This window comes from Parus major, chromosome 1 (genome assembly GCF_001522545.3).
Source record: "Parus major isolate Abel chromosome 1, Parus_major1.1, whole genome shotgun sequence".
NCBI classification, from domain to species: domain Eukaryota; kingdom Metazoa; phylum Chordata; class Aves; order Passeriformes; family Paridae; genus Parus; species Parus major.
The window spans coordinates 77,175,893-77,197,904 of record NC_031768.1 but is presented as its reverse complement, the minus strand read 5'-3'; the positions used below and the strand labels follow the sequence as shown (position 1 = coordinate 77,197,904).

General features: G+C 44.2%; 1 protein-coding gene across 5 annotated transcripts in view; it reads right to left on the bottom strand.

The window, feature by feature from the left end:
* Window positions 1–1,142: 1,142 nt before the first annotated feature.
* MTMR2 (myotubularin related protein 2) overlaps window positions 1,143–22,012 on the bottom strand; it is a 62,493-nt gene continuing 41,623 nt past the window's right edge. For all 5 annotated transcript variants that reach the window (XM_015625208.3, XM_015625218.3, XM_015625238.3 and 2 more), the window contains 10 exons: window positions 20,397–20,498; window positions 19,621–19,704; window positions 12,674–12,823; window positions 11,700–11,888; window positions 9,857–10,042; window positions 8,785–8,991; window positions 7,117–7,209; window positions 5,696–5,809; window positions 4,086–4,262; window positions 1,143–3,120 (listed from right to left, as the gene is read on the bottom strand). In XM_015625208.3, the coding sequence (XP_015480694.2) occupies window positions 2,959–3,120; window positions 4,086–4,262; window positions 5,696–5,809; window positions 7,117–7,209; window positions 8,785–8,991; window positions 9,857–10,042; window positions 11,700–11,888; window positions 12,674–12,823; window positions 19,621–19,704; window positions 20,397–20,498 (1,464 nt within the window). In that variant the 3' untranslated portion in view covers window positions 1,143–2,958. The remainder of the gene's footprint in view (window positions 3,121–4,085; window positions 4,263–5,695; window positions 5,810–7,116; window positions 7,210–8,784; window positions 8,992–9,856; window positions 10,043–11,699; window positions 11,889–12,673; window positions 12,824–19,620; window positions 19,705–20,396; window positions 20,499–22,012) is intronic.

The following is a 22,012-nucleotide window of genomic DNA, read 5'->3' as shown; positions in this document are numbered from 1 at the left end:
TTCTTGCACCTAAGGCACATAGGGTGTTAGATGCTGCTAACCAGCTGTGATGAGAGTAACCACTTAAAGAGCAGTTAATGCCAGGGATCCTGAAAAATCAGTAGCTGAAACACACTCTCATTTTGCCTGGCTTTGGAGGAGCTTTGGAGGAGCTTGCTCAAAGATGGGTTAATTTCAGCATGACCTCAGGCTGTCCTCTTGCAGCTCCTTGACAGGTGGAGGGCTTAGGAGTACTTTTTAGGCTCCATCCATGCTCCCTGCAGCGAATGAATGAAGTGCCCAAGTTAGAATTAAGCCCACTGAGCATCAGGGAGCATCCACTGAGTTGATCACGAATCATCCCAGTGAATTTAGGCATAAGTTATATGCAAAAATGTCTTTCTTTTACAGAGAAGTTACTGTGTTGCCAATGCACTGTAAGGTGCAGAAATTGTGGAAGTCTGTTTTAGTCATGAACATATTTCAGAATACTCTGAACAAAATACTTTCACAATTTAAAAAAAAAAACTGCACTTCACAGTGCATTAGACAGCTTCTATGAGAGTTGTTTAGCATGGAGAGGATGAGGCTCTGGGGTGACCTTCTAGCACCTAAAACGGTTAATAAGAGAGCTGGAGAGGTCATGTAGTGATATGACAAGGGAGAGGGCAGGTTTAAATTAGCTATCAGGAAGAAATTCTTTACTGTGAGGGTGGTGAGACACTGGTACAGCTTTCCCAGAGAAGCTCAGGATGCCCCACCCCTGGAAGTGTTCAAGGCCAGCTTCAATGGGGCTTTGAGCAACCTGATCCAGTGAAAGGTGTCCCTGCCAATGACGGGGGGTTGGAACTGGATGATCCTTACAGCTCCCTTCCAGCTCAAACCATTCTGTGATTCTGTTTTTATAATACTGAGCAGCTAAGCACTGTATCTGTATTAATACTGGTCTGTACAGGAGAAATGAAACTTGTCCAAAGATGAATCTTCATTTTCTGTCATTCTAGACTTCAGAGTTTCAACATTAGCAACTTGAAAGGCCCTCTGCAGAAGAATGAGAGAGATTTGGATTTCACACACTGAACTTGCAGTGCTATTTATTTAATGTCTGCATGTCCTGCAAGCACTTTGGAAAACCACATAGTTGAAAATAAGAGTACAGGAACTTCATCAATTTATCTGTTTTTATTAGTGTTAAGGAAACCAAACAGCCTTCATCAAGAAGCAAAATATACACACACAGTCAGTTTGCTAATACAGAATAATGCTTTAAACCATCTTATAGCGATTGTACGTAAGAGCAGACCTGCCCTTTAACCTCAAAGCAAATCCAAGTCCTTAGAAAGTATTTTGTGTGGATTCTTTGCACTATTGAGCCATAATGTGTCAGGCCACCCTATACCAAAGTGGTGATCCTGTGTAGCCTGTTACTCATCCTGTTGGAAGGTGGCTGTGGATTTCTCTGTAAGCACAGTGTGGTGATTGCATCAGTAGAGCAGGCAGAAGTGGAGACTGCAGGAGGAAATGACTGCTAACTGCCTTGGAAGGAATGTGGCTTTTGAAAGGCTGTTTCTTAGGTGGAAATGGGTCTACTCTTATGCTCCCTCCAAAAATCCTTCTCTAGAGGAATAGCAGCTGACAGGTATATTAAACAGGTGACTGCAGTCTGGGATCTGGTCCTAAAAGAGCAACACAGGAACCCACACCAAGCAGCACCCCTTCTCCTCAGCAGAGAGGTGGAGAAGCAGCCTGAAGACCTTGCACATTTCCTACCTTTGCTCTTAAGACCCCTCCTCGGCAACCCTGTGCTTACCTGTTTGGAAGAGCAGGGGGGCAGTCATGGTTTCACCAAGTGTGTATCTCCTACAGTAAATTTTTGTATTAAAATTGAATTTCAGCTTGAGTTTGAGTGACACAGTTCTTGAAGCAGACTATGAGGAAAAAGGTAGGGTGTAGAAAATGGCTAAGCTGTTCAGTCTGCCAGAAAAACCTAAAGCAGCAGTTGCAATGCAGGCAGAAAGGCGTCTTTGGTTGATGCACAGTTGCTTCCATTAGTTAGCAGAAAGCTGAAATACCATAAGTACACCACTATAACCCTGCACAGAAGCATTAAAATTGCTAATTATGCTTACCCAAGCAAAATGTAATGGCTGATCCCAGCAGTTCACACGTGCCCCTTGGTATTCCACTACCTTTTGCCCTGATGACTATGAGGCACTGGAGGCCAGAGGGGCTATGGAAAGCCCAGGGGAGGCACACTCTGCTCCCCCCTCTGAAATAAAGGTGCTTAAGTTGCATCCTGGCACACCCACTGTAAACCGTAAGTGAGATTCTAAAGTTGCAGAGATGGAAGTAAACGTTGTCCTACAAAGTCAAGTCCTGTATTGTTGTTCCTCTTCTGCAGTGTTTTATTGGGAGAAGCTGCCCTTTCTTTAAATAAGGCATTGTTTACATGGCTTCCTATGATCTAGGTTGTGGTGAAGGGAATGACTTGTTTCAGACACTGCTGTTGCTTGTTTCCAGGTGTGCTGGCAAATGCCCTCATTCACTCTGCCGTGCAGGAGGGCGTGGATGGCACAGCCGCATCTGAGGCTCCAATACAAAGTCAGGTTTGGCCTTTCAAACTTCTGAGCAGATGTTTTTCCCCCAGGGTACTTCATGCTTGTGCACAGACTCTTTCAAGCCAAGTGATTTCCAGCACATCAGTGAACAAAGAGCAAGCTCCAGGCTTCTTACAGATGGTAAGTGTGACTGGCTTGTATTATAAGCTAGCCACTGAGAAGGGTAATTGCATAGGGGGCCTTGTCTGTGTTGGTTTTTGCTTTAAGCTTTCTCTAGTGCTACAGTACTAATAAATTACCCTGGAGAGAAATAAATAAATAGGTTGGCATCTCCCAGGCACCATGCTGGAAATCCAGGAGGTTTCAGAAAAGTTGCCTCCCATGGTTCTGGGAAGGTAGTCAGCAAAAAAACAAGTCTGTATTATACAACTGTCTGTACGGGCGCGACGCACTGTGCGGGAGAGCCGGCTCGCTCCGAGGATGAGGTGGAACGGTTGGTGATTTCTCTCTGCAGCTCCTCCACCTTCTTCTGCAGCTCAGCCCGCTTGGCCAGAAGCTCCTTGTAGCGATTGTGAACAGGTTCCTGCAAGGAAATGTGTAGCTGAGCACTGGGGGGCAGCATGGAAGTGGAAGCCTGAAGCACCATACTGTTGCTGACCTTACAGACAGCTATGAGGGAAGGAGGTGGCTGAGTGCCATCAGTCTCCAGCCCACAGGTACCCGAGTGGTTGCTCTGGCTCTGGGCTGCTCACTTGGATCCAACATGCACAGTGCAATGGTGGCTAAACAAAGTCTGTTTTGAAAGACAGCAGTTGCCAAACTCTGACATTTCTGGGGGATACTGGCCATGGTATCTCAGCCTAGACATAATTTCAGGGGCTTGGGAGGAAAAAAGCCCAGCCAGATTTTTCTAAATATTTTCCCATAGTTCTGACTGTTTAACAGTCAGTACTGCCAAGTGTTTGTTCCTGTCTCTAACGCCGCAGATCTGCAAAACTGTTACCTGCAGACAGGCACTGAGGCAATTGGGAATTTTTGTCCCTACTAAAAAGTGATGTCAGTGTTCAGGGTCATGCTCAGACTGCTTGTCTCAGGTGCCTGCCCTGGGCAAGCCAGCTTCCCTGCTGGCTAGGGTCAGACTCCTCTGCCTCAGGCAGCCAAAAGAAGTAGCAGGTTCCCATCACCAGTAATTTAAATACAGGCCCAAGATTCCTATTCTAGAACCCCACATCTAGAGAAGTCTTAGGGGTTTTAAGATCATTTGTAAAGAGAATTCAGATCATTTTTTCCCACATTCTAAGTGAGAAATTTCCCAGATTGCTGAGAATCCTCAGCTCCTGCAGATTTCACAAGGTGGTGATGTCCAGCTGGGCACCTGCACTAGGCAGCTTTAGGTGGTGCTTGCTCTTGCTGCCATTTGAATTGAGGCGTTTGTTTTCAGATTTAAGCAGTGGCAGCATAAGCTTGTGCATTACCTAAAGGTCTTGACCTCTGGAGTAACAGTACTGGTACTGGCAGAGAGGGAAGCAGGAGTAGGAAGAGGCATACCTGAGGCTTCATCCTGGGGTTCCAGCGGATGTAGTAGCCAACCCACAGCTCGAGGTGGCGCATGCTGGCCACGGGATACAGGACGTGGTTGGAGTAGCTCACGTACAAGGGGTTAGTAAAGTCTTCCAGTTGGCTGTTGATGTAAGACCAAAGTGATACAGTCTTTTTTGGAAGGCTCTGTAAGGGAAGGGGTGGAGGAGGCTTTATTTGCCATACGAATCCCAGCTATCTACAAACTCTAGCAGCACAGACACATGCCTGTGATTAATAATGGAGCTGGTTGTTTTTTGTAGCTTAAAAAAACCCCCCAAAACTGTTCTTTTGATGTGGTTATTGTACTCAGTGCACATGGATGCAGGCAGGCACACATGCCCTGGCATGGAACAATCCCTCTGGCCCACCCAGCTGTCAACACAGACCAGGAATCACCACTGCTACAGTGAGGGGACACTGGCATATGAACTCCCAGTGCTTCAGTTAAACTTCACTTCTCTGAAGTGCTCCTGGAGGACTTGCTGGAGTATTTAATTGCAAAGGAAGAAAAGAAAACATTTGACTTAGGCCCTGATCTAGTGGAATAATTATGCCTGTGAATACTCCCACTGAAACCAGTGCTGAAGTACTTTCTAGATTAAGTACTTCACTAGGCTGAGGCCTTTAAAAAAAAAACAAACCCACATGCAAACAGCATGCAGGTTTTCTTCCCTGGAAATGACAATTATTGTCACTCAGTGACAAATATATGTCACTGTGGACTCTAGAGAAACAGGGACACTGATTTCACTATAGTAAAATGCTATCACTTATATCCTCCAGCTAGTTCTTATAACTATTTTTAACTGATGTTCTAGCAAATGTAATCACATCAGGTCCACACAGCACTGCCCTTGTGTACCTCTGTGCTGTGAGGCTGCAGCCTTTGGTGACAGAATGCTTCATCATCAGATAGGTGAGACAGAATGAGTGCCACAGTTTTCCTTCTAATTCCAGACTGGGTCTGGATGTACACATCTCTACACTCCTCCCTGGGCAAACAAACCTTGTCCAGACAGCAGGGCAGAGCTGGCTTGTGGCAGGATAGAGAGGCACATCCTTAATCATAGTAGGAGAGTTGTCCTCTCCCAGGAAGATGCAAGCACAGCAAGAACACACATAAAGACCAGTTACTCGCTCTAACCTGTGTGTGCAGAGTGACAGCACACATGGGGTAGTTAAAAGCACCCTAAAGGGACCACTTCAAAGAAAGGGCACAAAAAAGTACCAGTTCCCACAGAGATGGTTACAGTAAACTGGAATTCAAAGCAAAACTGTGTTTCCACTACCTGGGAGACACCAGGAGCCATTCAACCACTACTGACTAGCTGAAAGTAGCCAGAGTGTCCAGAAGGGAGATGGTGTTGCTCTGAAACATGAAACCTCCAGTTTCCATAAATAGCAGTTTATGCAAAAAAGGAAAATCTCCCAAGTCCCAACTGTTGAGAAGGGGGCTCAGCATTTCCAAGACTCACATCTATAACTATCTCTGAGTGAGGAGCCAGCTTCTGTAGCAGTATCTGACCAGCTAAAGCAGTCAGGAACAGGCTTCTACTTTAGAGAGAAGGCTGTCTTACCTCCTTCATTCTCTGCTGCTCACTGCTGCACAGGAAGGTCCCAAACAAACAGCTGTACAGGTGATCCAGGATGGTGATCAGGAAGTACTCATTGAACTCAAATGCTGTAGGAAACTTTAGACAGAAATAGAAAATTAGATTGGGATTTTAAAACAGGAAAATAAACTTTCTCCCATGCTGTGGTCTTGGTAAGGAGTTGGCCTCTTGACTTGTAGAACAAGAACTGTCCCTGTTCCCTGCATGGCTGGATATTCAGGGTCATACTTGCTCCTTCCAGGAGCAAGAGTTTCTCTCTTGGAAAGCTGCTTTGCATGTGCAGAGCGGAATTTTGAGCAAAAGCCAGAGGTCTGAGGGGTTAGCGCACTATGTTTATAGACACTCAGTGCTGCTTCAAACTGAAGCTTGCTCTGCTATGCCTGCCCCTCATGACAAGCCATGGAACTGGACTGTGAACAAAAGGCACATGTGAAATAAATACATTCAAAAAGTGGAAAATTCCCAGGGCCAAATAGAAAAAAACCTGGATGCCTAACACAGCACATCCCCAAGGGAACAGCAGAGGCACCTTGTGACAGAGGTCAGCAGGAGCAAAAGGTCTATGGGCACAGGCCATGTTTGCTGCTGAGTTCTGTGCAGAAACAACCTGACCTGAGACAGGGACAACTGAAGCCCACAGAGGGTCAATAAGAATAAATGCAGTGAACTGCAAAGACATGCAGGGGTGATGGAGAGGAGAGCAGGAGGCCTTCCTCCCTCACAACCACCTTCCTCTTCCCAGGCTTCCCCAGTTGTTACATCTGGTCTCACCAGCTGCAAGTCAGGATGCCCAGCTGTAGGAGCAATCCAAGGAGACCACAGTGAAAGTGACTTTTGATGATGGTAAAACCTCCTCTTCTCTATGCAGGGATGTGGTACAGTGTCGTATATAGTGGCATCCTTCTCTTCCAGCTTTTTTGCAGTGAACTGCCTCACCACAGCTGACTTTGGTGTCACACGAGATACAAAAAACCTTCCAGGTTCCATGTGCCTGGGGAAAACCTCCCAGACACAGGGGATCTCTTCTGGACTGTACCTCTGCCATGCCTGGTCTGAAGTGAGGCACTCAGCTCTGTACCTCACATAATGAACAGGGAACAGTACATTTGCCTTCAGAAGAAGTTAAAAAGGAGCAGGTTACAGGATCAGCTTGAGCAGAGGCAACAGGGATCTGTTGCACCTACCATGCAAGGGGCTTACATTAGTGCTTTTGGGCTCTTTGCTAAAGAGACTCCCAAAAAGCCTGCTGCCAGAATCAAAGCAAGAATACAAGCCCAGGAGGGAGAGCCTGCACAGGTCAGCTTGGAAATCATTCCTGTGTGTAGACACTGTGCCATGTCTCGGTGCACTGGCTGTGTGGCCAAGGGTGCCACCCAGCAGTTTACCTGTCTTGTCATTTGCCAGACGCAGTCGATGAACTGCAGGAAGACGGGAGAGCGATCCGCATCCGCGTGATTCTTGTCCCCGTGGCCAACTCTCTGAAACAGCAGGACAAAGAACACGAGTCACACAGGGCTTCATGGGGAAACTGCTGGGGTCTGCTCTCAGTCACCTAAACCTTTACCAATGGCTTTAAAAAACTTCAAATGAGTCCTGATATTGCTTTGTCCGTATCAGTGGGTAAAGGAGTAAAGGACAGCTACTCTCTGTCTTTGAAGTGAAAATTCTTTATGGGGATATTTTCATGCTAAGTTAAAACAAGAGTTGTTTGAGTAGAGGCTCCAGATGCTATTCTGGCACTGATTTCAGTTAATAGCTAAAGTTCAGAAGGAAGAAAAATGAGAAGGCTTTTTGCTTCAGCTGCAGCTGTTGTCCTGGCTACTTCAGTAGTAGAGGGTGCTAGATGCAAACACTACCTACAGGCACGGCATGCGGCGATAACCGTCACGCAACACCTCGCGGCTTCCAAGAGTTGTACAAACACCAGCACAGCCCATCTCCTGCCACCTCCAGAGAGGCAGCAATGACAGTATTCTCAGAAGCAGGCCTCCAACCCTGACCGTGCTGTGTGGCCAACACATGTGAGGCACGACTCCTGAGAACTAGCAGAGTTCATTAATGGTTATATATTATCCAGGAGCCCCAAGTACTGCACAAAGATAGAACAGGAATAAGTAACAGAGATCCCTAATACTGTTCTCCCCTCACCAAAGGAAATCGCTGTCAGTATCTTCCATGTCTAGACAGTGAAGTAGCTAAAACACTCGTTGTTCAAACACCAGGTAACAAGTTTTGCTGCAGCAGAACTTTAGTTGCTTTAGTGCTTCAGTTTCCCCACCTTCCTCAGAGCATTTGACAGTGCAGCCCACCACTGCAAGTGCTGTACACAGACCTTGTTCTAGCCCTTGCAAAATTAACAACCACTAGAGAACAGTGATGAGCAAAACACAATAGGAACAAAGACTGAAAGGATATGACTGAAAGGCTCTCTCAATTCCCATCAGTGCAAACCATAACAAACTGCTGTGTCACATGCCCACAAAGCTGCCTCTCTGCCAACTGCAAGGGCACAGCCACAAACTACTCTCGGTCCAGGCTCAAACTGCTCCTCTTTCACCTAAATAATTAGAAGTCTCTCCAAAAATAAAGTGTTGTGCCTGAAGAAAATGTGAGGTCAAGGCTATAAACAAATTCCCCAGCCTCTTCAATACCAAAGCATTTCTTAGATGATGGTGCCCATGCAGTCTGATAAAATGGACTGAACTGGAAAGAAAGACAAAAAATACCCCAGTGGTCTCTGCCTGCTCCCAGAAGAAATGCCAGCACTGAACCCAAAGCACACTGCTAGTTTAAGACTAAACATGGGAACATGGCATTAAGAGTCAGACACCTGAGACATTCAAATACCACCTGTTCATTGTAACTAATCAATACAGCCCCAAGGAAGTTAAGAGATTAACAGAACTATAGGGAGAAAACAATAACATCAGCATTCACTTCTCTTCTGTGAGTTCAGCCAGGAAACTTCTCACAGGAAATGTTAAACTCCTCTGAAATCCCTCAAGAGGGACAATAACTTGCTGTTCAGTGCCTTCCATGGGCTAGTGACTCACCAGCTGAAATCTGTGGCCAAAGCTCAGCCACTCCTTCTCCACAAGCACTTCAAAGCCCCTGATTGTTCGGTAGTAGCCATCCAACATGAGCAGGGCGAGAGAGGTGAGCTGGGCTGTCCGGTCCCAGCCATCACTGCAGTGTACAACCACAGACGTCTTCCCCGATTCCACTTTGTCAGCAATCCGAAGGGCTCCAGCAAGAATGAGCTAGGACAAGGGAAAAAACAAATTACAAAATCTCTTTGGAAGAGAAACTATAAATGAAAAATGGCTAGTGACAGCACAGGACAAACCAAGGGCTCTGCTTGCCTCAAGGAGAATGGTAAATCAGTTCCAACTACTTTATAACTAGGACAGCGAACTGGTGAACACATTTTTTGTTCCAGCAAGATGACGACACATCTAAACTGTAGTGTAGGCACAACTCTAGAAGAGCCCTTGCATAAAGCTCAGCCCTTGGACAAGTCAAGATTTACATGCAGGAGCATTTTGTGTCTGATAGGAATGGCCATCACCCTGCACCTGCCCCAGGAGCAGATCTGCCCCTGTCTGCATAAGCAGAGTAACAATCTAAGCTGGGCATTTTTAGAACAGAAAGAACATTATCTGAAAACCAGTATCTTGAGAAGCCAAAACATTCTGCCTTCTTATTCTGACTCTGCTTGGACTCCTGAAAGGCTGAGAGGGCCCCAAACTCCCAGTGTTTGCTCGTCTGGACGAGCAATAATGTCAGGATGTCAAGGAGTGGAGTCAAGAACTTGGAAACTCTGTGACTCCTGAGCTCTAAGCAGAGCTTTCAGAGCTACACATCACCCAGGAACATCCCTCACTTCCAAAACACCATATTTTAGTATCTCAGCCCCCTCTCTTCTCCCTCTTCTCATCTCCTTAAGATTCCTCACTCCAAAAAAATATGGTTTTAATCACTTATAAATGGAAAACAAATTCTAAGTCTTCAAATTTACAAGGAATTGAGAATCCTGGAGTTAGCTTTGATAATCTTCCCCAGACTGGTAAGGACTTGTGGTTGCTCAGCCACATGCAGTGTGCATGCACATGCAGACATGCATACCTTGATATGCTCTAGCCAGTGAGTTGACTCTAAATTAGACAGCCAGTGAGTCTCCTCGATATTGGGATACACAATTTCTTTCAGTTTTCTCAGCGACTCTCTCATAACATGAATATTGTGAATATCCAGGAACACTAATTCTGCATTCTGGTAGGCATCCTCGCTCTCATAGCCCCCTCCTTTAGCCTGAAGAACAAAATTCACATACAAATCATTAAGCAAAACCATATTTTGTACTTTATCCCAGTCATTTGTCCTGAGAAAGTAGCAGCTGACAAAATATCACAGTGGCTGGGCTATCTAAAGCAGGGAAAACCCATTGGCTTTATCTTACAGCTGGGAGCAAACATGTACAGGCACACACTTTGTGTCTCTTCTGCATATATGAATGCTATAATTTTTACCAAAGAATATCACATTACAAGCATTTTTTCCCTCTGTAATTATCATTTATCCCCATTCAAGCTGTTAACTCATTACATTCGCTAATCTATCATTTAAAAATTTACCATACTATTACAGAGGAGGATAACCCACACACTAATTGCCTTTCCTAAGTAGTGGGAAAGACAGATTTAAAAAGAAAATAATAAAAAAAAAATCGTTACTGCAACAAAGCAGCTCCACCATTAAAAAAAGCTTGAAGTGATGGCATGGAACACAATTTTTAGAAGGGTAGACTGATGGACCCTGGGAACTACTGACCTGTCAGCCTCACATCTGTGCATGGCAGGATCATGGAACAGATCCTTCTAGAAGATGTGCTAGGGCACATGGAGGACAGGGAGGTGATTCAGGATAGCCACTAGGGCTTCACCAAGGGCAAATCCTACCTGAGCAGCCCAGTGGCCTTCTAGGATGGAGAGACTACAATAGCAGACAAGGGAAGGGCTATGGGTGTCATCTACCTAGACTCCTGCAAAGCCTTTGACACAGATCCCCACAACATCCTTCTCTCTAGACTGGAGATGATGGGCAGACAGTTGGATGGACAGAAGTTGGACAGTCACAGACAGAGGATAGCAGCCAATTGCTCAGTGTCCAGGCAGTGACAAGTGGTGTCCCTGAGGAGTCCATATTGGGACTAGTGCTATTTAATGTCTTCATTGGTGACACAAACAGAGGGATCAAGTGAACCCTCATCAGGTGTGCAGATGACACCAAGCTGAGTGGTACAGCTGACACTGCTGAAAGATGGGATACCATGTCTGGAGCACCTCTCCTGTAAGGAAAGGCTGAGAAGGGAAGGACCTGGAGAGACCTTATAGCAACCTTCCAGTACTTAAAGGAGGCTTATAAGAAAGATGGGGACAGATATTTTAGTTGGGCCTGTTGTGACAGGACAAGGGATAATGGTTTGGAAGTAATAGAGGGTAGGTTCAGACTAGAAAAAGAGATTTTTCACAATGAGGGTGGTAAAACACTGGAGCAGGTTTTCCAGAGCAGTGCTAGATGCCACATTCTTGGAAACATTTAAGGTCAGGTTTCACAGGGCTCTGAGCCCTCTTAGAGGAAGCAGTCTTTCAACCATGTGAATTGAAAAATGGTAATACACAAGGTCCAGGGTGCTAGAGTCTGACCTCAGTACTACTTTAATTTTTTTATCCCACTTCCAATCTCATTTCCCATTGTAAATTACTATAATGGAACTTTAGCAGTCACACTGACATCTTACAGCTACCAGCACAGGTTTAAGTCTATCTAGAGAATAATTTCATTGCATGCAGACTTCTTCTGCAGTGGAAAACCCTTTTGTGATCCTTAAGAATAATATGAAATGGTGGTAGGAAATGTGCTCTAAATTATTACTTTCCAGTTTTAGACAGAGAAAAAAGTACCCAACCTTATTTGCTACAGCATTCACACTAGGCCTTGCATCAAATATGAAGATTTTATGGGACTGGGCATTAGAATCCATGATGGCTTGAAGGTACTTTTCATCTTCCTTGCTCCGCTTGCCACTCACTCCCACCATGGGCTGGCTACAGCGAGTGATTGTTGCTTGACTTTCCGGGTGAATCCAGGACAAGACCTTTGGAAACAAATGGGAAATAAACAAAGGAAAAATGGGATTCATCAAACCAGTGAAGTGAACTACCTGTAATGGCTTGCTCTGGAATCCTGTATCAGTGGGTTCCAGAAGGCTGGATACTATTAAATCACAACTGAATGAAAGAAAGAACTCTTTTGTCCTTATTCATTCTGGTGGCATTCCCAAAGTTTGAGCAAACAAAAGGTGATCAAATTGTTTAAGTCTGACTTTTAAATATGATGCAGATTGTTTTTCTGGCTGTTGTGTGAGTCAGTATGTGGGCCATGCCTTATTTATCTTACACCATGTAAAAGCATTTTAGGAACAGATTGAATTTTCTATAGACCTGAGGAATAAACCAGAACCTTTCCAGTTACCCCTTAAATAATCATCATAACAATGTGCTTTGTCTTAATTTCATTAAATAAGTGCTGTCATCAAGACTATCACTATATATTTCTCTGTTCTGAAAGTCAGAGTAGGCCAGACAACTGTAAACAGCCAAACAGGGCTGCCTTGTGTTTCCCGGGAACTGAATTGAGATTTGGTCTGAATTGTACTAAATTATCTTATCTTCTAGTTTTGGTTTAGTCTACATCTCTTTCACAACAGTTGTTTCAGCAGATACTGTTTTCTATGTCCTCAAACATGTTGTTGTCACTTTTATTATCTGCTGACCATATATTTGCTCCCAGGAATCCACTCAGCCTGATTTTGGTATTACTTATTGCCCAAAGGTATGTGCAACAAAACCACATCAAAGTGGCTTCTTCTGTCCCACTCACTGGTATGCGTCCTCTGGATCTGAAGGATGCCACTCTCTTTAACTCCTCATCAGGAATGTTTACAGGCACAGCTAGAATGGCAGGGTATGTATCACACAGCTCATAGCGCTCGTTAATCTTGGTCAGCCTCCAGCTTTCATTGGGAATTCCCTAAAGAGGAAACTGCAGGTTAGCAAATGAGTTGCTCTGAGACCCCAGCACAAGACAAATCCCCAGACCTGAAATTCAAGGCAACTTTTGTTAATGAAAGACATTTAGGGCTGGCACCTGGGAAGGCATTATCTTGGTAACTTGCATTTCATGTGTCTCCCCAGAGAGGTGGATGTTTTGCTGAAGTCACTGAAGAGCAGGGAAACTGGGCTTCAGGCAGGGTCACCTACAGCAAAGTAACTGTGGAGGCTACAGACGTAGCAACACAGGTGGTCCCCCTGAGCCCATCTTTAAGATACCTCCTGATCTCATCGTGGGCTTACAGAGAGCCAGGAGCAGGAGAGAATGAGTGACCAACTCACTCCCCTCATGGCACTTAGCTCAAATGTGTTGGGTGAAAACTGGGGCTACAAAGTGGAGTTATCAGATAGAATAGAGGGGAGGGGGAGAAGGGAAAACAGGCAGTAAAACATCCCAAATAATCAGTCTAATTTGGGCTTAGTTCAGTGTTTGTGGGACAACTGTACAAACCTCTAAAGACACCAAAAATTTAACAATTGTATGTCTCTGCTTCCATGACTGTGTGTGATGAGTAACTCCCTTGTTTCCATCACACTAAGCTCTCTGGTTGTACTAAGGACTTAGGCTGGGAGAGCAGGGAATCTCCACACATCATACACATGACCATAGAGCTCAGCATGCTGTGATGGGGAAGCCACTCAACAGCTTCCTAGACAACCATCTCCAAGTAACACCTGAAGCACAATGGGGATGACCCTGACAACCTGCAGATGTGGTTTGGCTCATGCTGGGAGAGAACAGACCAACAGGGAGTGGCTGATGCAGCTGCCTGCAAGGAGAAATTTAAACAGACCCCTGCTGCAGGAGGGGTGAGCACTGACACAAAGCATCTCTGTGGGGAAAACACATCTGCTGCAGCAAACATGGCCAGGCTGTGAAACACCGAGTGTGTTTTAGGGGAACATCAACTCTTTACACAATACACTTCTCTGTTCTAATAAACACTGCTTCATTTTCAAGGAGGGTGGTGGGACACTGATTGCCACTGTCGCGGCTCCCACAGGAAATAAACGACACATCCAACACGAGTCAGACGAGCTGTGATAATTACAGCTGACCCACACACACTGCAGCCGCTTCCCCATCCCAGTGGTGAGTCAGGCTGTCAAAAGGGGTCATGGTTAGAAATCTGAGGGGAGGCCAGACCTTCTGTCTAATATCAGTCACACACCCTGCTTTGTGAACCACTGCTGTCCTTCAGCTCTCCCTGGGAAGGAAATATTACAAGGATCACCCCAAAAGCCTGAAGGAAAGCTATTTTTGGCACTATCTGAAGCCGAAGAATTGGCAGAACCAGACATCAAGCAGTGTGTACTCACAGTTCAAGCTCACTGATGGGGAAAACATGCTCAGAGGTCTACCTGCTGTACACAGCAAGGATGGAATCTGCTGGGCCCACCAGCTCTGCTGCCAGCCAGGGAATAGCTAGACTCTTGCCAGTGACCAATGTGTTTAGTGCCTGGAAGTGGACTAATGGCAAATTAGTTCTCAGTCCTGTCCTAATAAGCACATGCAATTGCTCCATAAGCAATTCCTGAAAATTTCACCTCCCCAAAATCTGAATGAAAATTCAGCTGTCAGCACAGTCTTGGCAAGAGAAATGGGAGCTAGCAAGCAGCTACATGGAAGAAAGGCTCCTTCTCATTTTACCCAGCAACTCTACCAATGCTCATGGAGAACACCAAGGAGTGGGCACTGCAAAGCACCCTCTTCACAGTGCTGGGACACAATTGGTGACACAAACAGTGTGGCTTCAGAACACACTGCCTGGGCCAGAACTGAGCTCTAAGTTCTCTAAAGCTCTCCAAAGCTCTAAGTCTTTCAGCTGCCACACTAACAAATTTGAAAGAAATCTTTCCTCTGCAATAGACCAGACCAGAAAAATCCATGACAAGCCCCCAAAGAAAGAAAAGATGCTGTGTGTCAGCCTTCAAATTTCTTTTGACTCATGGAGAATGTCTGCTTTTCCCTGGCCCAGAAGCCTTGAATCACAGCACCACCCAGAACGCTTTGGATTTGGATCGTGACTTTCTCTAAGGACTGGAAACAAACAGAAATAAGCCAAGTGGGCTAGAAGAGAAGCTGAATTTGCATCTTCCCTGGATGTTTGCCATAATGCAGTGTAGCTTCTGCATTTATTCGTGCTCCTTCACATTTGCCCTTTCTCCAGCTGGAATCAATAGAAAAAGCTAAACGTGATATAAAGCACACTGGTATTTCCTCATCTAAGCTGCGTTTCACTGCTTCCCGGTAAATTGTAAGCACCCAAAGCCCACAATGAAACCAAACTGTTACAGATGTAACTCAAAAAGCCTCTGCAGGCTAAGGAGTGGTTCTCTGTGCTGCCTGCCTGTGCACCTGCAGGAGGAGCTCAGGCATGCTTCTCTAAAAGCAGGGTTACGATCATCCTGAAGCTGCCAGGGCACATGGCATGGCCATATTAGTGACCAGAGACTTCTGCACAGGTATGTCTTCTTCAGATAAATTAATGCTGCTAGCAGCCACTGATTCTAGGGGAATTCATATCTCTGGTGGCTGCCTGAGGGTAAAATGAGGAAAGCAGCAAAGCCACAGGTATAGTCATAAATTAAATATACCCATGACTGTTCTCACTAAGCCCCACTGAACCAATGCATTTCACATCTGTACTAATAAACTCATTTATCCTCCAAACAGGATATTTTTTCCAAACTGCCACTGGTGATCCTTGACTTGCATCACAGTACCTCTGTGAGAGGCTAAAGATGCTCAAACACACTCACTCAAAAGATGAATGGTAACAGTATTTAGGTATACCTGAAACTTGCCCCTGTGCTTGGGAACACTCCTTACAACTGTATCATCTAACCACAGAGACATAGCCTTTGTGTCCTCTCCACACACAAACTGGACTTGGTTTCCCCCTAGAAAGACATTCATGCCTTACTGTAATGACTTGGGTTTGGTTATCACGTGATTTATGCTTAACATTGTAGAAGACAGAGTTTCTTTGTTTGCAGGGAAAAACTGTTGATGCCGCACCAGCACAGCACCGACACCACCACCTTGCAAAGCACACGGTTAAGGTTAAGCACATGGGCATCCTTCACTGATAGGAAAAAAGAAAATTTCCCTACATGCAGTCACACCTCTCTATGGGATCAAGCAGATGCACTCTGAGATTAGACATGTAAGTGCACCTTGATCTGCAGCAGGCAACCCAGGACAGAGCTGCAGAGCCAAGCTGGTCCCTCTGCCATTTACTGAGCCCAGGCTGTGCTCGCTCAGCACCAGAGCTGTGATCTGTAATGCAGTGGAGATACACCCAGCATAAGCAGGGCCTCAGTTAAACCATGCAACATTTAACAGTTCAATCCTCACTTTGCTCCCCTAAGATACACCCAACAATTCTCTGGAGGATGATGTTATCAACTCTACCTTTCCCACTCTGCTTGTATGCTAATGCTGGGCACTTCTTTTATCCTCAAAACAGGTCAGTTCTTCCGAGTTATTAGTTTCTACATGTTTTCTCTGAAAGAAGCAACCACAGCCCTACACGATGGCTCCCTGGTAGATATGACCAGAGCAAAGGATATTAGACAAGAATTACTTTTGTAGGGAAACATCACACAACTTCACAACCTCTTGTAATATTTTCCAAATGCTCCCTATCTTATTAAGGAAAATAAAGCTTTAAGTTACTCCAAAGGCATCTTAAGGACTTTTGGTTTCAAGTGAGTCTTATTCACTTTACAATTCCGTTTTATATTGTGCCAGCCCATGTGTAATAAAAATCAGGGAGCAATTTCAGTTTTAAATTTCATTTGCCACATGTGATTCCATTTACCAACTAAATCTCAAACCTCTCTGAGTTCCTTTTGTTCTCTACAGGTTGTTTATTACTCCCCATAGTTTTACACAATCACAGATTTTTAATAAGTTACATATTTCCATTCTTCCCAAGAATGCTAACAGGGAAGTTAGGAGTTTACTGAGCATCTTTCCTAATTGCTACAACTGCTATCATCTCAATATACTCCTATTTATCATTATAAAAAATATAATAAATAATTAATACCACACTCACGCTTGCCATGTCTACCAGTATGGGCATAGATCTTACCATGGATCTTGGTTTAAAAGTCTTTTCTGGATGTCTGGTAGCTGGAGTTTACTTTTGCTCTACTCCCCCTCTCCATGGTGCCCCTGCTCCCACAGGGAAAAGACTGACCTGGCCTAAGATAAACAAAGTTAATGCCTGGCCATCTTGCTGGGCTGCTGATACCCTAGGCCAGCTCTTCTCTAACAGTTTTTAAACCAATTCCAGAAGGTCCTGCTGACAGTGCATATGTCCTGCTTTTCTATTTCTGATCACAACTCATAGAGTCAGACAGGTAATCCCATTATCTGATTTGATGATGCCAGTTTTGTTTCACTGTTAACGAATCCCTGCTGCCATTTCAAGACATAATCCTGATTTACTGTAGTATTTGTTATTGCTTTAGCAGAACCTGGTTGGATTAAGAAAAAAGGCTATGACATTCACACAGATAAATTGAAGATCCATAGTTACAAATGCTGGAATTAAATAAACAGACTGAAATACCTAAAAGTTTTGGAGGGAACATAAAGCATCAGCCTGCAGGACCTAAATCAATCTACCAGAAGGGATGAAATTCTCTTCCTGGCCAGATCACAACATAAACATCTACTGCAGTATGGTTTTCCTCTTCTTCAGCAGCTGGTGTTGGTCACTTTTGGAGATAAGGAACTGGAACAGATGGATTGTGTGATCTGGAATGGTAGTGACCATGGCCTATCACGGGTAAAATTCAGAAAGGCTGTGGCTGCAAAAAATCTTGGTTTGGATTCGCTTTTGCAGCTACCAAGGTAAGGAAATGACCGCGGGCTTCATCACGTGGACATTAGTTTGGTTTCTTGACACAGAGGCCATCAGACGAGTTTGTCCTTCTCACTCACAAACAACACAAAAGCAGGCCACAGCACAAGTACACACTGCAGCAATCCCTCAGCTGTGTCATGTTTTACACCCATTTGCTTTACAGAAAGGCCACAAAGAGCTGCAAATCACAGGCATGCAACCACATGTATTCTTTCACCATGTAACCAAATTCCTGACGAATTTAAGGTGCACCAAATCACAGTAAAAAACTAGTATGAACAGAAAAGCTTCTACCATAAAAAACAACATGCCAGGATTTAGAAAGTGGAATAATCTACATTGAAATTATCTAAGGTCACCCTTTCTTCCTTCCAGGTGCTGTAAAAATGTCTTTTGTACTTCACCTGTTTTGACATGCTTGGCTGAGTGAATACTGTGTTTTCCAGTAGAGATTATTTTGATAGCACAGGTATTCTTTAGCTGTTACTCCAAAATTCTCAGCCCTAAAAAGAAGCATCTTTCTCAAATAGCTTGGACTGCAAATCCCTTTCTACAAGCAGATCTTCCAATAAAATAACTACCAAGAAGGAGGTAAAAAAACAAAGCAGTAATTGCTGCATTATCTGATCTTATGGTCAAGTTGACCTTAGACACAAAGTGATTACAAGCAATTAGAGTTTGTATCAGCCAGGAGTTTAGATTGTGGCACCTCATTGCAAAACATACACTTCTTTGCAATGAAGTCAGCATACAGTAAGATACAGTAAGATACATCTCACTTCCCATTAGCAGCCTAGAAGCCAGTGATCTATCTTAGGCAGCTATTTTAGGAGAGAACAAATCACCCCCAACAGTGAAGCGCTCTCTCCCATCTGTTAATGACAGGCCTAGATTACCAATTTAGAAGGCAAGAAGACTAGAGGTAGAAAATTGAATCCTTAGGTTTTGGGTTCCAGGAATCGACGAACAACTAGGCTGGGTCAGAGGTCTGGTTTTGTTTAATTTGATGAGAAAGACCCAAATAAATCTTTAAATTGCATGGCTTAAAATTTCTTAATTTTACAACGGAAAATTGGTTTTACTCTGATGGATCTGGAAGAGACAGAAGCTTATGTCCAGGGCAAACCTGCTGCCAAATAATGCTCCTTATTCTATTTGAGAATTTTATTATAAAATAATAGTGTGATTTCATCATGAAAATCAAAATTCTCCCATCTTTCACTCCAGAGAGGACTACTCAAGTTTTTACCACAGTATTCCTAATCGACAGCCTGTCACTTCATAATCATTAATACCTTTGATCAGTCTACTCTGTACACACTACAACTGTGTGTTCTAAACTATGGTAAATCACAGTACTCTCTCTCTAGGTTGATCCCTATGATGAGAAACCACACCTAAGATAGTGAAGGCATGCTACACTTAATTTTTTCCCCCCAAGTTGCTGTTTAAGACAGGAGAACTTGGAAAGAATTAAAACTAACACAAGCAGGCACTGAAGGGTGAAATTCAACAATGGGATACCTGTACATGAAACATCCATTCCTCACTGCCAGCAGCACCTGATCACCAAGCCAGAGCATTAGTTTTTTCTACCAGAGCCTAAAGTCAGCTCTCTGCCACCTGAGCTAATGTCCATCAGTGGATGCCTCTATCTCTAAAGCTGTACTGCTGTCAACAAGCACTGCAGTCTGGAGATCAACATCCTAACTAAGCCTGCATGGCATTTGTCAGCAGAATCATTCTCTGTTCCATGTAACCTGTAATTATATTACTGTACAGACCCTTGTTCCTGAAGAGTAGAGGATGAGGAGGGATCTTGCACAATACCCACCTGTCTTCTGTACTCCCAAATTGGGTCATACACTTTCCATCCATTTTCTGGGAAAACCTCTTTGTACTCAAAGGCAAAAAGTGGCTGAAAGAAAGAAAATTACCATTAAGAGCCCACTCAGAGCCCATTTGCAGGCTGTTTGATATCTCCAATAGTAATTCATGACTGACCCTTCTTTTTCCCCACTGCATCACTTTTATTTCAAGGCTTTATAGAAAAGATTAACACTCTCACTGTAGCAGGTAATTAGTACAGCAATATACTTTCCAGTATGTCCCTGATCTTGCTTGCCTACTACCTAGCACTTCATGGACAAAAGGAGTTTTTTATCAAAGAGAAAAGAAAAAACTACTTAGGCAAGAATACTCTTACAGATTAACAACCAGATCCTTTCAGCCAGCATTTGAAACAACAATTGCAGTGTCATAACATTAGAGAACAGGGGGGCTGCATTCCAGATTTGGGACAGTGCAGTCACCATTAGCTGTAAACCTCTGACAGATGTCACTGTGATTTGACTACTTTCCCTCTGTCACAAGGCTTTATCAGTAAGTCATTCCCCATGCATGAAGGAAGGCCCTGTAACAGACTTTTTCTGTTTCCTATATGATCTAAACTCCTACAGAATTAAGTTTAAAACAGATTTGAAAACCAGCACTTCACATCCTTCAAGAAAATGCACCCCACGTGAATACTGTATTAAGTAGACGGGATAGAACAAAACAGTTTACTGCTACTCCGTGTCTGTTGGCAAATGCTGAAGAGAAAACACTTACCAGATTATTTGAAACTGGAAAAGCATATTTCATTAGGTTCTCAAATATGGATCGTCTAGTTCTCCCTTCAGGCTTATGAGCAAACCGCAAGTTTCGAATATCCTAGGGAAAAAAAAGAGATAAATCAAGTTACAAATTTCTGAACCACTTCAAAATCCAAGAAATCCAAATGCGAGAATTCAAAATGGGGTCATATGACAATCTCTTTCTAGCACTGATTTAATACTGTACTTTGAACAATGTTGTATTGCAACACTGGGCTTGGTTCAGGGGTTTTCTACAGCCTCCAATAACATCAGTGCACCCAAGGGAGGACACAGCTGTGCCTGACCACAGCATCTTGCCTTCACATGAAGCTCTGCACCTGCTGGAAGTCTTGAGGAGTGCCCTGCTCAGGAAGAAGCTGTTTGACCAGCAGGACTTTGTGAGACAGACCTCCTTGGCTCTCACTGAACTCTCATGCCAAGCAGTGCCATAAGACCACTGGAGGGGATGGCCTAACAAAGGCTCCACAGAGCTACTGCAAGTAGGGGGCCCAAGAACAGCCAGTTGGGTGCAAAGCATCCAATACCATCTCCCTTTAAAGCTTCCATCTCTCAGAGAACTCAAGAGGATGTCTTGAAACCAAGAACTCCTCCAGTTTGTGCAGCAGCAGAGTGCAGACAGAAAGCGGTCATTCAGGACCTCCTCTCCATAGTCATCTACAAAACCGAATTTGGAAAGTAAATAAAGCATCTCTAAGTTTTTCTACCCAAGCCTTCAGCTATAATGCTTGCAGTAAAGAGTCTAACACCCATCAACAGGAAACAAGCTATCAAGTTCAAGTACATGAAGATGGTAGAGCAAGTCAGAAAATGAGACAAACAGCTGAAGACTTTGTTTCCTCACAGGGATTACATGACTTGTCTCAGAGAGAGAACTTTTCAGAATGTATAAGATGTATCTGTACCACTCTGTTGCTGCTGTGTGCATATCCTGGTGAAGCAAATTGACATATATAAATATGCTATAAAGGGCCAAAACACCCCTGCTACTGTTTGTGCCTGAGTTTGCCATACAGGGAAATAATACAGTTCACTCCAAACCTGACCAAGTGTGCTTACACACAAAATGGCTGAGGACTAGGAATCCAGATCAAAACAGGGAACAAATTAGCTTGCCAGCACCAGCACCCCACCCTATGTTAGCCAGGGTGGATTATGACTGCCATGGATATGGGAGCAGCTGGATGATTTGGTACAGATTGCAGTAACTGGTCTTGACTCAGCACACCCACAGCTTGACAGTCTGCTTAGCTTTCTGGTGCCTCTAAATCACAGCAGTGACCAGAGCAGTTTGGTACTCCTTTTCATTCCTCCATCTGCTCTTACCCAGCAAGTGGCATCCTTTTAGCATTGAGGGGCTCTGACAAGCTTCTAAGCAGCCCAAGACCTACAAGGTTCTGAATCCAGCTCTTCCGATGTGGTCACTGAGGGAATCAGAAGAGCCATGCTGACTGGAAATATGGATTTAGGAGATGAGATGGTGGCTTTCTCTGCTTTGTGGGTCTATAGTTAAGCAGACATGAGGAGGCAAATTGTTAATTTTTACTGCAGTCTGTATTTCCAATTATTCCA